Source organism: Rattus norvegicus, chromosome 17 (assembly GCF_036323735.1).
Source record: "Rattus norvegicus strain BN/NHsdMcwi chromosome 17, GRCr8, whole genome shotgun sequence".
In the NCBI taxonomy this organism is placed as follows: domain Eukaryota; kingdom Metazoa; phylum Chordata; class Mammalia; order Rodentia; family Muridae; genus Rattus; species Rattus norvegicus.
This window is the reverse complement of record NC_086035.1, coordinates 5,615,353-5,630,311: the sequence shown is the minus strand read 5'-3', so window position 1 is coordinate 5,630,311 and position 14,959 is coordinate 5,615,353. Positions and strand designations below refer to the sequence as shown.

General features: G+C 47.1%; 1 protein-coding gene and 1 long non-coding RNA gene across 9 annotated transcripts in view; one reads left to right on the top strand and one right to left on the bottom strand.

Moving 5' to 3' along the window:
* Ntrk2 (neurotrophic receptor tyrosine kinase 2) overlaps positions 1 to 14,959 on the top strand; it is a 315,342-nt gene that overhangs the window by 245,588 nt on the left and 54,795 nt on the right. For all 8 annotated transcript variants that reach the window (XM_063276070.1, XM_017600456.3, XM_063276069.1 and 5 more), the window contains 2 exons: positions 2,029 to 2,201; positions 8,005 to 8,239. In XM_063276070.1, the coding sequence (XP_063132140.1) occupies positions 2,029 to 2,201; positions 8,005 to 8,239 (408 nt within the window). The remainder of the gene's footprint in view (positions 1 to 2,028; positions 2,202 to 8,004; positions 8,240 to 14,959) is intronic.
* Positions 11,223 to 14,518, bottom strand: LOC120097777 (uncharacterized). The gene is made up of 3 exons (XR_005495497.2): positions 13,538 to 14,518; positions 12,033 to 12,117; positions 11,223 to 11,478 (listed from the first exon to the last, which is right to left on the bottom strand). It is a non-coding gene; the product is annotated as an uncharacterized LOC120097777 (long non-coding RNA).

Genomic DNA, 14,959 nt, shown 5'->3' with positions numbered 1-14,959 from the left:
GCCGGTCACCAGGCCCCGAGAGAAGCAGTCCGGCAGAAAGGGTAGACTTTGTGCAGGGGTGGGGGAGGCAGGATCCACTGTTACCTGAGTGGCTGTGAATATTACACGTGGTGGACCTGGAACTGTCGGCCTCAGGGGGAGCCATGTCAAGGACTGGACAGGCAGAGACATGAGGAAGCTGCTTCACTCGGGGTGTGACATTTAGAGTTAATTATATAAATGTTATTTCTACCGGTTTGTTCGCAATCACCTGGGTCGAGATGAGGGTCAGCGGCCGCTTTTCCTCTTGTGATTCTGGGAGATAAGTCTAGGGTTTCTGGAGCGCCCCGCAAGCTGTAACACGCACTTCTCAACACACATTCTCTTCAGCACCTGCCTAACTGTGTGCGCCACACCAAGGCCAGTCTTTGTTTCTGCCATAGCCCTGGCTTAGGGACAGAATATTTCATAAAGGGGTGGATATTTATACGACATTGTCTTATCTCAGTGAGTTCACTGAGGTTGTGAGTTCACTGTGCAGACAGTTTGTGGAATGAGAATCTAAGGTATAAATCTGATTGGTAAGTTATAAGCTTATTGAGTTTTGATTTTAACAGGCTAATGGGAGTTGTGGCTATAACCATAGGACAGGATGTGACTATGGTTGCATCCCCCTACAGCTATAAAGCCCTATAACTATAAGGGGCAGATGTTGGGAATGTGAACAGAATCTGCAGCAAGAGGGCAGCTACGACTGGGCTCAGAGAGTAGCCAGCGGCAGCTTGGGATGGAGATTGGGAGCTTGGTGAGTCAGGTTGAGACACTTTGCTGATTAAGGTGAAAATACCCCACAGATGCTATGTGGCCCCCCGAAACTAGCACTAGCATGGGTTGGTAGATCTATTTATTTTTTTAATATTTACCGCAACATATGTGACAACAGAGTATGCATCTATGGCATTGACTACAAGCAGCCGACTAGGACTCCATTGGGCACGTCTCAAAGACTCCATGCTTCTCACCCGAGCCTGGACCCCATGAGTGCCAGGTTATCTAGTCCTTTTTCGTGCTGCTGAGTGTCCTACAAGGCTCTGTGCACCTCACCCGTACTCATGCAGGCCCTGCAGGTGTGTCTCTGATCACCCGCATCCTGGCAATGTGACTGACTCATCATCTTGCAGCTGAAAGGGCGGGGACATTTCTCAGTGTGCAGGGATCAGGCCTGAGAAAGCATTCAGGGTGTTGTGTAAAGACCGAATATGATCCTGACTGCAGCTGGAGGCTGGGACTACCAAGCCTCACTGTGCTCTTCTCTGAGATCTCTTCAGAATGTATTATTTAAAGAGTCCTATGAGCAGGGGCTGGAGGATGGCTCAGTGGTTAAGACTGCAGCACAGGGCTCTTGCCGAGGACCCGGGTTCAGTTCCCAGCAGGTTCAGTTCCCAAGCTACATCAGGTGCCTAACAACTACATGTAACTCTGATTCCAATGGAGTCCAGCACTTCTAGTCTCATGGGTTCATGCATGTACGTGTGTGTGTGTGTGTGTGTGTGTGTGTGTGTGTGTGCGCACACACACACACACACACACACACACGTAGGCATGAACGCATACATGTGTGCACTTATTGCTCTATGATAACACATCTACATAGATTACCAATTAAAAAAGAAAACTTTTTCAAGGGTTCTCTGAGTAGAGAAGTGTGCATAGCACCATAGTAATCTCAACCGGCACCACTAAGTGACAGACGCAAACTGACAGACACTGTGGTGCTCATCAGGTCCAGATCAAGGGTAAGAAGCGTAAAGCCAGCAAGATAAGCTCTCTTGTAACTTGATGAGAATGTGGTTAAGAGACTGCTCTGAAAGCTCGGGACCTGTGTATACCCGTAGGTCACAAGCACAAATAGTACTTCCTCAGGAATCAGGATGCTTCCTGACATTTTATGTGATGACATTTTATGCTCATCCCTTCTAGAATTCTTGGGACTCACTGGTGGAATTCCTTATCCAAACGACCTTCTCTTTGGTGTCCCCTTTTTGACAGACGCTGAAGGACGCCAGCGACAATGCTCGCAAGGACTTTCATCGCGAAGCCGAGCTGCTGACCAACCTCCAGCACGAGCACATTGTCAAGTTCTACGGTGTCTGTGTGGAGGGCGACCCACTCATCATGGTCTTTGAGTACATGAAGCACGGGGACCTCAACAAGTTCCTTAGGTACAGTGTGGGGGAGGAGCCAACGTGGGCTTAGTGAGGGGGAGGAGCCAACCTGGGCTTAATGAGGGGGAGGAGCCAACCTGGGCTTAGTACAAGGGAGGAGCCAACCGGGGCTTGAGGAGAGCGCAGAAGAACTGCTCAGAAAACCATGGCGAGGATAGGGAGCTCCCATGAAGGGTGAAGGGAATCCCATGGAGGAATCCTTGGTGATAGCTGTACCCATACATGACACAGAAAGGTAGAGGGAAAAGTAGAGCACATTTCTCCTTTCTACAGACTGTGTGTCTGCAGGGTGGCTTCCCTCCAGACACACACGACGCTGGTCCTCAGCTCTGGCACGCGTGAGTCGAGTGTTCTGAGCGATTGTTTATACTGAGCTAGCATGGGTTGGCACAGTATACTACGGGCAAACTGTTAGAAAAATTCTGCTGGTGACCAACCCAGTCATTAACAGGATCACAAGAAGAGATGAGCTGGGTAACATGACTTCGGGCTGTTTATCACCTTGGTGGGGAACCCCTGGTGGATGTCCCCATCCTGTGACTGTCTAGAGAGAAGCACATAGGGAGTCATATAAATACCATGTGACATGAGAGAAAGCAAATAATGCCTTCATTTGCATCGGGCAGATAAGGAAATAACGGATCTTACTCATAAGGCGTGAGGGTGGGGCACACAGTTCCCATCGTGGACACGAGAACATGGCTTCTCCTTCCCCCTCGGCACCATGCGGCTCCCAGGTGGGTCTTCAGCCCACCTTGCCCAGGACCCTCCTCTTACGGTTCTTCCTATGTGCGTCTCTGTCTTTAAATGTCCGTTGGCCTCTTTGAAATATGAGCCTGCACATTCCGTGTATGGAATGAAAGCTTGGGAGAAAGAGAGTACGAGGGTGGCACACTGACTGCCTTCCCTTCCTGGACTTCTTTTCCCGACTCAAGAAGGCAACACAACATACATGCCAAGAATGAGTTTAGAACGGAAGTTATCAGTAACTTTGGTTTCCCACAACCCACCAGTTCTGCCACAGTTTCCTATTTACTTTGGTTCAGGGATCCCAAATCCCGGTGAGTGGCGTCTTTTGTGTCATGGTCACATATAGTCTCCCCCCCTGACCTCCTCTCATGTCCTGGGCTGCTGCCCAGGGCATCGCACACAAGTCATCCCCAGACAGCATCACGTGTTGCTGTAATAGTCACACTGTGGGCTTAGTAATCACTAAGTCACAGGATAAATGGCTGACGGGGACAGCGCTTTCAGAACTAGCTGTGTGGGGTGCTGTTGTCTGGACCATTTTCATGGTCTCTGTCTTTGATGCACACACACACACACACACACACACACACACACACACACACACACTGTTCAGTTCCTGCCTGGTCTGGAGCTCTGTTTTCCCGACAGACGTGTGTGGGAGGGGGTGCCAGGGGAGATCAGGAGCACATGGAAACTTCAAAGTATCAAGAGACAGTCCTAACCCACTAACCTGTGTTAGCAAAGTTTTTATTGTGGGTAAAGGAAGGGGTAACGGCAGACTCCATACTTCATGTTGTCAGAGGTAAAGCAAAAAGAAGAAAAAGCACCAACTTGGTTGAGGGCTATTGCTCCTATGAGAAATGATTTCATCATTCCTCAGGCTTTTCCTTAATCCAAAAATGGCCCTTCTTACATACCTTACCAAAATAAACCCACATGCAACTATCTGCATGAAGTCATGTGCATCTGCATGTCTGTGTATGTGTGCTCTGTGAATGAGTGTGTGTGTGTGTGTGTGTGTGTGTGTGTGTGTGTGTATTATGGGTATGAGTGGGTGTGTGTACGAATATGTAAGTGTAAGTACATATGTGTGAGTGTATATTAGTGTATACTTGCTATGTATGAATGCAAAGGTGTGTGGGAGTATATGTTTGTGAGTATGTGTGTGTTAGCATGTGTGGGAGTATGTATATGTAAGTGTGAGTATGTGTGTCTGTGACCATGTGTGGATATAGTATATGTGCCTATGTGTATGCATGTGTGCTTGAGTGCAATAAGTGTGTATACATAAGTGTTTGTATTAAAGTCTGGGGAGTGTGAATGTATATGGGTGTGTGTATATATGCGTGTTTATGTATGCATGTGTGTGCATGTGTATGAGTGTGTATATGCATGTATATGATGTGTATGAGTGTGTGTATGCATGTGTGAGTGTGTATGCATGTGTGAGTGTATATGCATGTGTGTGCATTTATGTGTGTGACTATATGAACATGTGTGTGCTTGTATGCATGTGTATGAGTTTATGCATGGGAGTTGTATGTTTCCACTCCTCCTCTGAGTTTCTGACTCTGTCAGTCATCCCTCAGCTTCCCCATAGCCTTCTGAGCCCTCCCTTGGCATTCTACACAGGGCGTGGAGAGCTTAAAAACTCAGCCAGCTTGATTCCAGAATCTCTTAAACTCTGGAACAGGGTGGCTGCCAAGGAGCAGACCTCAGGTGCAGCGATGCGTTGCAAGTACAGGCTGTCCTCTTCCTGGGAGGAGACCTGGCCTTCGGCCGCCATGACAGATCTCCAAGCATCTTGGCAGAGCTGATAAAGCCAGATGTCTTATGTCTCTTACCTTCTCGTTCATGTAAGAACACATACACGGAGCACAGTGTAGCCAGGTCTTACATCAGCGGGGTAGCCAAAGAGAAGGAAAATTTTGTTTCAGGAGCTTCACAGTTTTTCCCTCTAGAATCTCCCCGAAGTTTCCTTCTACTGTGGAGAAGGAGAGATGAGTAGCTTTTAAGTAGTAACAGATAGAATTTTTCTTCAAAATTTCTAAGCATATAGATGTATTAATTTATAAAAACCAAGTAATATTTTAAAAATTAAAAATCAATGGTACATAGGCCCATCCGTATTGTAACCAGTCTTGTAGCACAGTTAAAGAAGGGGAGTCATACAGTAGGTGCTAGAGCCTAGACTCCTCAGGCCCTCTCTTCCAGAGAAAGTGGCTGTGAACACCCTCAGAGGGGATATGGTTTAAGGTTGAGCCATGGTATGAGATGGACTAGTCTTAGTGACCAGGGTTGGATAACAATGGTTGGCAACAATTAACGGCGTATTTTAAAATAGCTGTAGAGACAATATTATGAATGCAGGGCAAGAGAAATATCAAAGTGATAATGTATATCAGTTACTTTGTTGCAATCTTACCTTACACATTCTACACGTGCATTAAATGCTACATTCTATCCCATAAATGTATATAAGTGCCGCGTGCCCATTGGTTTTTACAGTAGATTTAACAGATGAACTCACTTTAAAGACCTAGAAGGAGGATGGGAGGCAGCCTCAGGGTAAGATGCTTGCCTCGTCTGTCCGTCTGTCCGTACAAGCCTGAGTTTGATCGCTAGCACTCACTGCAAATTTAAACACACAGCAGGGAAGAGGTGTGAGCCACAGAGCCAGCTCATGGTGGTGAATTGCCAGTCATGCCAGACACCACCAGACCAACAAGGGTTAGCGCCTCTGTAGACGCTGTGAGCCTGTATTGGCTCCCCAACCCAGGGCCCTGGGGAGGCCTTGCCACTTGCTAAGGAGCTCCTCCTGGAAGAAGCAGCATGAGGTTTAAGTCTTCAAGAGCTGCAGAAAGACCTGGACCCCGTACTCCTCTTAAGAGCTTGTCCAGGAGGCTCACCCGTCCTCCCCTTCACCGGGGGACATTCACTCCAAGAAAGCAAAGGTATACAGGGGCGTCTCCCAGGGAAAAGCCTTCTCGCCTTCTCAGAAGTGGGCAGGGAAATGACTGCTCAAGAGTGTGAGAGCCTCCCTTTGCTCAGGCTATGAAGAACCATAGTGTAGGGCTACCAGCTTTCTTTTGCTTGTGGAGGCTGAAGCTGGTACAGGAGCTTTGCAGAGGAGCCTTCTCAGGAGGGGTTTGGAACCAGTGCTTCCTATACACAGGAGTCTATACACAGGAGTCCCGTTTCTGTAGGTAGCACAGGCTGTAGCTGACAATGACCTATTTTGTTCATTCCCTGAATGCCTAAGTTTGTCTTAGTCTTTTGGATTCCCTTTTAGTTTATGTTTCTAGGTTCTTTTCATGAGGTTGAGATCTCGGTGAGGAATCTTCTGTGAGGTGGGAAGAACTTTGGCATCCTCAAGAAAAAGAAAGCTCCTATTTACCCCCAATTCTCAGGACCTCTCTGCTACAGATGCTATTTTGGCAAAGTCCTGCCCCTTGTTCTATAAAATGCCCCTCCCACACCTTAGAAGCAGCTTCAAGTCTTCCTCTGCCAATGCTCTTAAGAAAGTGCTCCTAGGATCTGGTTTATAGAATAAGGAAACAGACCCAGGAGGTTATATAACTCTCCGGTGTTGGGACTGGATTCAAGTTCAATTCTGACAGCCTGAGCTTTGGCTTCTGCACTGTGTCTTGTCTTCTAAGCATCCTCAGGCTGTTCCCGGGTGGCACAAAGGCAGCTGGGGACTGGGGTTTAAGGAGAGGTAAAAACTGTTCAGACTTGTTTCATAGAAGCCAGGAAGTTCCTCCCTAGGGAATTGTTAAATCTTGATATACAGTGACAAAGAGGGAACCAAAGGATCACCCAGGCTAATATCCCTGTGCCTTTGACTAATGAGGAAATGACAGCTTAGTGAAGTTCAAAGACTTCCCTAGATCAGGGTGCTAGATAGTGGTGGACTGGGACACACCCCATGCCTCTGCCAGTGCTAGCTCCCAGGGAAAGCAGGGGGTGGGGTGGGGTAGGGGAGGGGAGAAGGCTCAGTGACAACACATTTTAGAGATGTAAAAGGGAGAGTCATTGTACTCTGAAGCCTTGGGGGATAAAGGTGCATCAGGCTGGAACCTTTCCTGGAAGGCAGGATCCAGGCTAAAACTGTTGGCTAATTCTGGCTATCTTCTCACTTTCAAACACTCAGTATGCGGTTCTGGGACCCATAGACAAAGTCGCCCCCTTTTCAAACACATTGAAAAACTCTCCATCTTTGTTGCAAGTGTTTCCGAGCTCTAAAAGGAGACACCCACCCGCTTACTTTCCTTTGGGTGGTCAGCTTTGTCTAAAGGCAGCAGCACACTTTTTATTACTGTCTGTAGTTCCCTTTCAGGAAGAGTCAAGGACAACTTAAAGGCCCCACTTAGCCATAGATCAGGCAAACTGCCCATTTTGGCCAGGGACATTTGGAGCAGTCAGCGTTGGGGCAAAGTAGCCCAGTGGATCAGTGCTTAGAGCAGGGATGGAGCCCCAAAGATCATGACTCAAAGAGAGCCAACCTCCATAGGGTGCTTTTTCTTTATCTCAGTTGGGCTTTGCTTCTCAGAGTTTGAGACTATGGCCAATGTCTGATGAGAGCAGAGTTCTGAATTCCTGAAACGTTAGCATGTTGATGTGTTGTGGGGCACCATTCCAGCCCACTCAGTAGAAATGAGGCCTCTAGGTGCTTTCTTGGTGTTTATAGAGATAAAAGTGTATGTGTGTGTGTATATGTGTGTGTGTGTGTGTGTGTGTGCATGTGTGTGTGAGTGTGTGAGTGTGTGTGTGAGTGTGTAAGTGTGTGTGTATGTGTGAGTGTGTGTATGTGTGTGAGTGTGTGTGAGTGTGTGAGTGTGTGTGTATGTGTGTATGTGTATGTGTGTGTGAGTGTATGTGTGTGTATGTGTGTGTGTGTGTGTGTGTGTGTGAGTGTGCGTGTGTTGGAGCATCCTGTTCTCTTCTTCACCCAGGTCAGGTAGTGTCCTCTAGTCCCAGCTGCTGAGCGGAGACTAAGGGTCCCTCTAGTCTTCCTGCTGAAGTTCCAGCCCCTTGTGCTCTCCCACAGGGCACACGGGCCAGATGCAGTGCTGATGGCAGAGGGTAACCCGCCCACCGAGCTGACGCAGTCGCAGATGCTGCACATCGCTCAGCAAATCGCAGCAGGCATGGTCTACCTGGCATCCCAACACTTCGTGCACCGAGACCTGGCCACCCGGAACTGCTTGGTAGGAGAGAACCTGCTGGTGAAAATTGGGGACTTCGGGATGTCCCGGGATGTATACAGCACCGACTACTACCGGGTGAGTAGCTGCTCCAGCAAGGAGACCCTCTTGACTGGTGGAAGCCCCCACCCCCTGTCTTTATATGCTTGGGCTGGCATAAGAAGATATCACTGGTTAGTGGAAAGGGACCCTGCACAGTACTGGAGACCTCCAAGATCATGGTGGTAGTGGGCGGGGCTTCTCAGGCTCTCTTATGAGAATGCAGGTGGCTGTCATCTTTCTATGTTCTCCACAATCTTTATTTTTATTTATTTTTTACATGATTGAACTTTAATGGAAGATCTCACTTCTAAATCTCCTCTTCAGATACCAGCAGACTGGATCAAAGCCCATCCTATGAGTCCCATTTTCCCTAACTCACTTCTTTAAGGTGCTGCTTGGAACACAGTCATGTTCTAGGGTGTGTATATGTCCAGCATGTAATTGTTAGGGCAAACCATTCTTCACGGTGGCTTTCTGGAGTGTTGTGTCACATTGAAAAACCCCCCATGAGTGTTTACAGTGTGTTGGTTGAGGGCACAGGGGTCACAGATTTAACCAGGGACTTCCATGTGATGCTGGGAGATGACTAGACACCGTGAGAGTTAGACATATATGAACTTGTTTGTATAAGTCATGGTCCAGATGACCGTGGCAGCTCCCTCAGAGAACTACACTGAGTGATAGTAGCAGAATAGGTGCACACATGTGCACAGTGGGAGATCTTCTGGCAGGCTGTTCTGGAAGAGTCTGATCACAGAAGGGCAGAGCTACTGACAGTGTTTCAAATCCACTGGTTACTTGTGGTTGGCACACTCTGAGCATGTTAGATTTGCAAATTGAGAGGTCTTGGTGCTTGAATGCAACGAATGGGAACATTTCTGGAAACCCGGAAGCCATAGCAGAAGGAAGGTTTAGCATGGTCTTGAAATATTCATTTGTTTATTGACTGTGTCACTTGCCACCTTCCAGAACAGGGTAGGGCTGGTGGAGGTACCCTTGGTCTTGGTGCAACTCCTAATGATTTAGCTGGAAAATGAGCTTTCTCAGTTCCTATCCTAGGTCCTTTCCTGCTGCCAACTTTGCTACACCTGGTAACTTTGCTACACCTGGTAACTTTGCTACACCTGGTAACTTTGCTACACCTGGTAACTTTGCTACACCTGGTAACTTTGCTACACATGGTAACTTTGCTACACTGGGGAACTTTGCTACACCTGGTAACTTTGCTTCACGTGGTAACTTTGCTTCACGTGGTAACTTTGCTACACCTGGTAACTTTGCTACACCTGGTAACTTTGCTACACATGGTAACTTTGCTACACATGGTAACTTTGCTACACCTGGTAACTTTGCTACACATGGTAACTTTGCTACACATGGTAACTTTGCTACACCTGGTAACTTTGCTACACCTGGTAACTTTGCTACACCTGGTAACTTTGCTACACCTGGTAACTTTGCTACACATGGTAACTTTGCTACACTGGGGAACTTTGCTACACCTGGTAACTTTGCTTCACGTGGTAACTTTGCTTCACGTGGTAACTTTGCTACACCTGGTAACTTTGCTACACCTGGTAACTTTGCTACACCTGGTAACTTTGCTACACTGGGGAACTTTGCTACACCTGGTAACTTTGCTACACCTGGTAACTTTGCTACACGTGGTTTAAGAAGATGAATCCAGGCCTTGCTCCATGATCTTCAGCAGACTCTTCTGTGTGGCTTTTCCTTTGTTGCTTAGATGAGCATTGCTCATTTCTGGTGTGTGAAGGGTGAATAGAGGTCAAGTTGGGGAGCTTTCTTGGTGTTTGCGAGAGACATGGGAAATCTTAATCTCAAGGGTTCAAAATAGAACGGGGAAGCAGCACCTATCTTGAATCTGTAAGTGGCTAGCTTTTCCCAGATATTTGAAGTACAGATGGCATTTTATAGACACATCTGCTTTATTAAATTTAATTTCCTTGGTGAAAAGTGGGGATGACAGAGTGGGTGGGTGGGTAGGTGGGGGAGCACCCTTTTAGAGGCAAAGGGGAGGAGGATGCGATGGGGGTTTATGGAAGGAAGACAGGAATGGGGGACAACATTTGAAATGTAAATAAATAAGATAACCAATTAATTAAAAAAAAAGAAAAGTGGAGATTAGGTATCTCCCAGTTTTAGAAGAAACAGGTGGGTGCTTCTCTGAGGTGAGGTTTTGCTGATCTTCCTGAGTATGTAAAAGAGAAACATGTGGTCCAAACAATAATTTTTATTTTTAAATAAAGGACTTAGAACAAAGAAAGAACTCAATAAATGTTGACTTTATTATTATGCAAATCAGTGAGGGTGTATGTCATCCCAGTGCCAGGACTGAAGTAGGGAAGCCTAGCTTCTCAGAATCATCTCTAGGAAGACAATCCGGAGAACAGAGGTTGAAAGCTCAATAATGAAAGAGCAGACACTCAGTTCAGACCTAAGCAACGTATTTGAACAGACGTTGTTCCAAAGATGATGTGAAAGGACCAGGAAGCTCAGGGAGAGATACAGAGCGCCCCAGTCATTAGGGAACTGCAAAGGAAAATGACAATTGGTTATCACCTCACACCACTGGGATGCTGTAGTAAAGATGGACGGACAGTACATGTTGTCAAGGATGTGGGGAAATTAAAACTCTCATCCACTGCTGGTGGGAAAGCAAAACTGTGCAGGAGCTTGGGAAAACAGCTTAGCAATCTCTGAAGACTTTCAACAGAGCCGCAATATAACCTAACAATTCTACCCCTATGAATATACCAAAAAGAATTGAAGTTCTGTTTACACAAAAGCTCCTGGGAGAGTTGTTTATGGTGTCTGAAGAGTACAGGTAATGTAAGTGTCTGTAGGAGAAAAGGCAACTGACCACCTCTACATAAATGCTGGGGCCACTCAATGGCAAAGGCACCTCCTACAGGAGGGCCTAATTGAAGACTGCCGAGAGACTAAGGATTGCTGACATAGACAATGTCAGCCAATCAGGAACTGTTGAAGAGATGCTTATTTAGGAACAGTGGGACAGGTGGAGGGTATGAACTGCACCCCTATGGATTATTAAATGAGACTGTGGAGGGTATGAAGGGCACACCCACGGATTATTAAATGGGCCTGTGGCAGGATTCATGCAAGCTTACTGCGGTGTTTCTCGCCTGCTCCTGGAGTCTGTGCTGTTGATTCTGAGCCACCTCGTCTCCGAACCCCAAGGGCAAGTAGGGTCGGGCAGTGGGTGGTACGGGGCCCAGGCGGCGAGTATGGACCAACTGTTAAATAGATAAAAACAACATGTTGAATCAGTGGAATGTTTTTCAGCAGTCCAAAGGAATGGAACTAGTCCCACAGCACAGCACAGAGAAAATGTTAAAACACAATCAAAGAGCTGGCAAGATGGCTCAATGGTTAAGAGTACTGGCTGCTCTTGCTAGGGACCTGGGTTTGGTTCTCAGCACCCACCTAGTGTCTCACAACCTGCTATAACTCCAGTTCCAGGGCATCCTATGTCTTCTTCTGACCTCTGCTGCCACCATTCACCCACATGGTGCACATACATATCACCCACATGGTGCACATACATATCACACACACAGCGCACATACATATCACACACATGGTACAAATACATATCACACACATGGTGCACATACATATCACACAGGGTGCACATACATACCACACATGTGGTGCATATATATATGTGCAGACAAAAACATTCATATGAACGGATTAAATCAATCTAAAAACATCTAGCAACAGAAAAACATGATATCGGGAGAAGAAAGTCAGGCATAAAAAGCCAGTATCATGTGACTTCACTTACAAGGAGTGCCAAGAATGAGAAAATCTAAGGACACAAAGTTGAACGGTTTTCCAATGGCTTGAGGGAGGGAACATCAAGGTGACTTCTGCTGGGAACAGGGTTTGGGATGGGGGAGGTAATTCAAGAATTAGATAGTGGCATGAGGCACAACATTCTAAGTTGATGCAAAATCCAACAGCCTTGTGCATTTTTAACAAAAAAAAAATTGAAAAAGAAAATACTAGAATAGTAGCTGCTATTATGCATATAAATTAACCCTTAGCATTTATGCATTAAACAGTGGCAGTTTTACTGTCATTAGTTAGACAACCCTCCACTTGGGACATTGGGCCCAATGCTGGGGAATATAAGCCTTCTACCTTCAAGGACACCTATGTGCGTATGGTATATATGCACTAGTACAGCCGTAAACACATGTGCATATACTGAGAAATAATAATACATATAATGAAGTATTCCTGCCACATTGATTCCAGGACCTGGGAATTCCCAGTTCTTTATGTATTATATCTTCTTGATATTTCCTGAGTGACGACTGTGCTTCACAAGTAAGAGGAGAGGCTGGGGAGACGGCTCAGTGGCTAAGAGCGCTTGCAGCTCTTGTGGTGGACCCAGCTTTGGTTTGGCAGTTCACCACCACCTGTAACTCCAATGGCAGGAGATCTAAGCCTTCTCCTACTCTCAAGGGCATCTACAGGTACGTGGTACTCAGGAACTCACCCAGGCACACACACATATATTTTAATAACAATGATGATGATGATGATGATAATAAATCTATAAAGTTATCAACTCCATCCCACTTGCTCATGGCCATCACCCAGCTGTAGTAAGAAAGTCCTTGCTTTTGCCTCAATTGTTGACAGTGAGGGAAAGGCCCTGGCTTCACACCAGCCTCTTTGTCTGAGATGGAAGCGAACAGCCCAGGAGAAAGAGGTACATTATGGGAGACAGGACAGACGGTGAGAAACTCTGGGAATGAGTTAGGTGCTCAATTCCGCCTGTTCTAAAATTTCAAAACAATGCTTCACCTCTGGCTTCACGGAAGCACCATCAAAGGCCTCACTTGGGGCACCTTTCTGCTTATTGAAATAATACTGCACGTAACTCACTGCTGAGTCTGTCAAATGGATGAGCGGGGATCACTGCTTGGTTTCTCAGAACTCAATACCACCCCTTGAGGCCCTGCACCCCCTTACCCACACACAAACTACCACCATTTATAAGCTGCATTCTAATCCCACCGTCAGTGCCTCCTTGTATGCCCTGCTGCCCTACACGCTTGATGTTTCTCTTTCTCTAGCATCTTCCACAAACATTCCCTCATCATTTTCTTCCCATCTGCCAACATCCCAGATCACATTTGGGGTCCCCCACTAATGTCAGAAACCCTTTCAGGCACAGTAACCAGGGAAAAGGTTGGATTAGTTTATTAGCTCCTTTTCTGCTGCTGTGATAAAATACCATGACCAAAATCAACTAATAGAAGGGAGAGCTTATTTTACCTCATGGTCCCAGAGAACCAGATACCCACGATGGCAGGAAGTCACGGCAGGAGGCAGCAAGCATGAGCAGCAAGAGCGTTGCAGGAACTGGAATCTAAACGGTCACATCTCAGTTGCACACACAGGAAGCAGAGACAGCAAACCGGAAGTGGGGTGGTTGTGAAGTCTCGCAGCCTGACCCCAGTAATATAATTCTTCCAGCGATGTTCTCCATTCTAAAAGTCCCCAGTAGCCTCGCCAAGTGGCACTACCAACTGGGGATGTTCAAGTGCATGAGCCTATGGGGGTTTCCCATTGAAACCACCACACCTGGGTTAGCTTACACGGAAAATGGCAATTAGGAATGGGCTGACTAGTTTGGGAAGTAGCAGACCACTCACCTGTAAGAAAGACCTAACTCTACTAAGCGCCTAAACCTTCACAGTGACTTGTGCATAGCCTTGTGTGTGGGGGGGTCAGTGTACAGCATTGTGGGGTGGTCAGTGTACAGCATTGTGGGATGGTCAGTGTATAGCCTTGTGGGGGAGGTCAGTGTACAGCATTGTGGAATGTGTGGTCAGTGCATAGCCTTGTGGGGTGGTCAGTGCATAGCCTTGTGGGGTGGTCAGTGTACAGCATTATGGAATGGTCAATGCATAGCCTTGTGGGGTGGGTGGTCAGTGTAGAGCATTGTGGGGTGGGTGGCCAGTGTACAGCATTGTGGGATGATCAGTGTACAGCATAGTGGGGTGGTCAGTGTACAGCATTGTGCTGTGGTCTGTGCATAGCCTTGTGGGGTAGTCAGTATACAGCATTGTTGGGTGGTCAGTGCGTAGCCTTGTGGGGTGGGTGGTCAGTGTACAGCATTGTGCTATGATCAGTGCATAGCCTTGTGGGGTGGGTGGTCAGTGTACAGCACTATGGGGTGGTCAGTGTACAGCACTGTGGAGTGCCCAGTGTACAGCCTTATGGGATGGGTGCCAGCTCTGTGCTGGTGGGGAATAGCTGGTGGCAGCTGTTTCTGGTCATGGGGGAGCTGGCAGCACCAGGAGGCCTGAGCCTGAAGCCCATCGTAGCTTAGTTAATTACACCCTCCCAGTGAAGAGAGAAATCAGAACACTGAGTTTGCATTGAAACCAGCCCGGCATGGCGGGCCCGAAATTACTCTAGCATTTTTGTTTTCTAGATTGTTCTAATTAGCAGCTCTCTGCACCAGCCTTCTATTTTGTTTTTGTTCCTCCTCTCCACTGGCAAAACCCGACATTCAGGGATGATCGGAAGCGAATTTGTGTCACATTGTGCTAGGACATCGCTCTGCCTGGTCATTACTCTGCCACTGTGGATTCATTGAAAACTCACTCACTCTCTCTCTCTCTCTCTCTCTCTCTCTCTCTCTCTCTCTCCCTCTCCCTCTCCCTCTCCCTCTCCCTCTCCCTCTCCCTC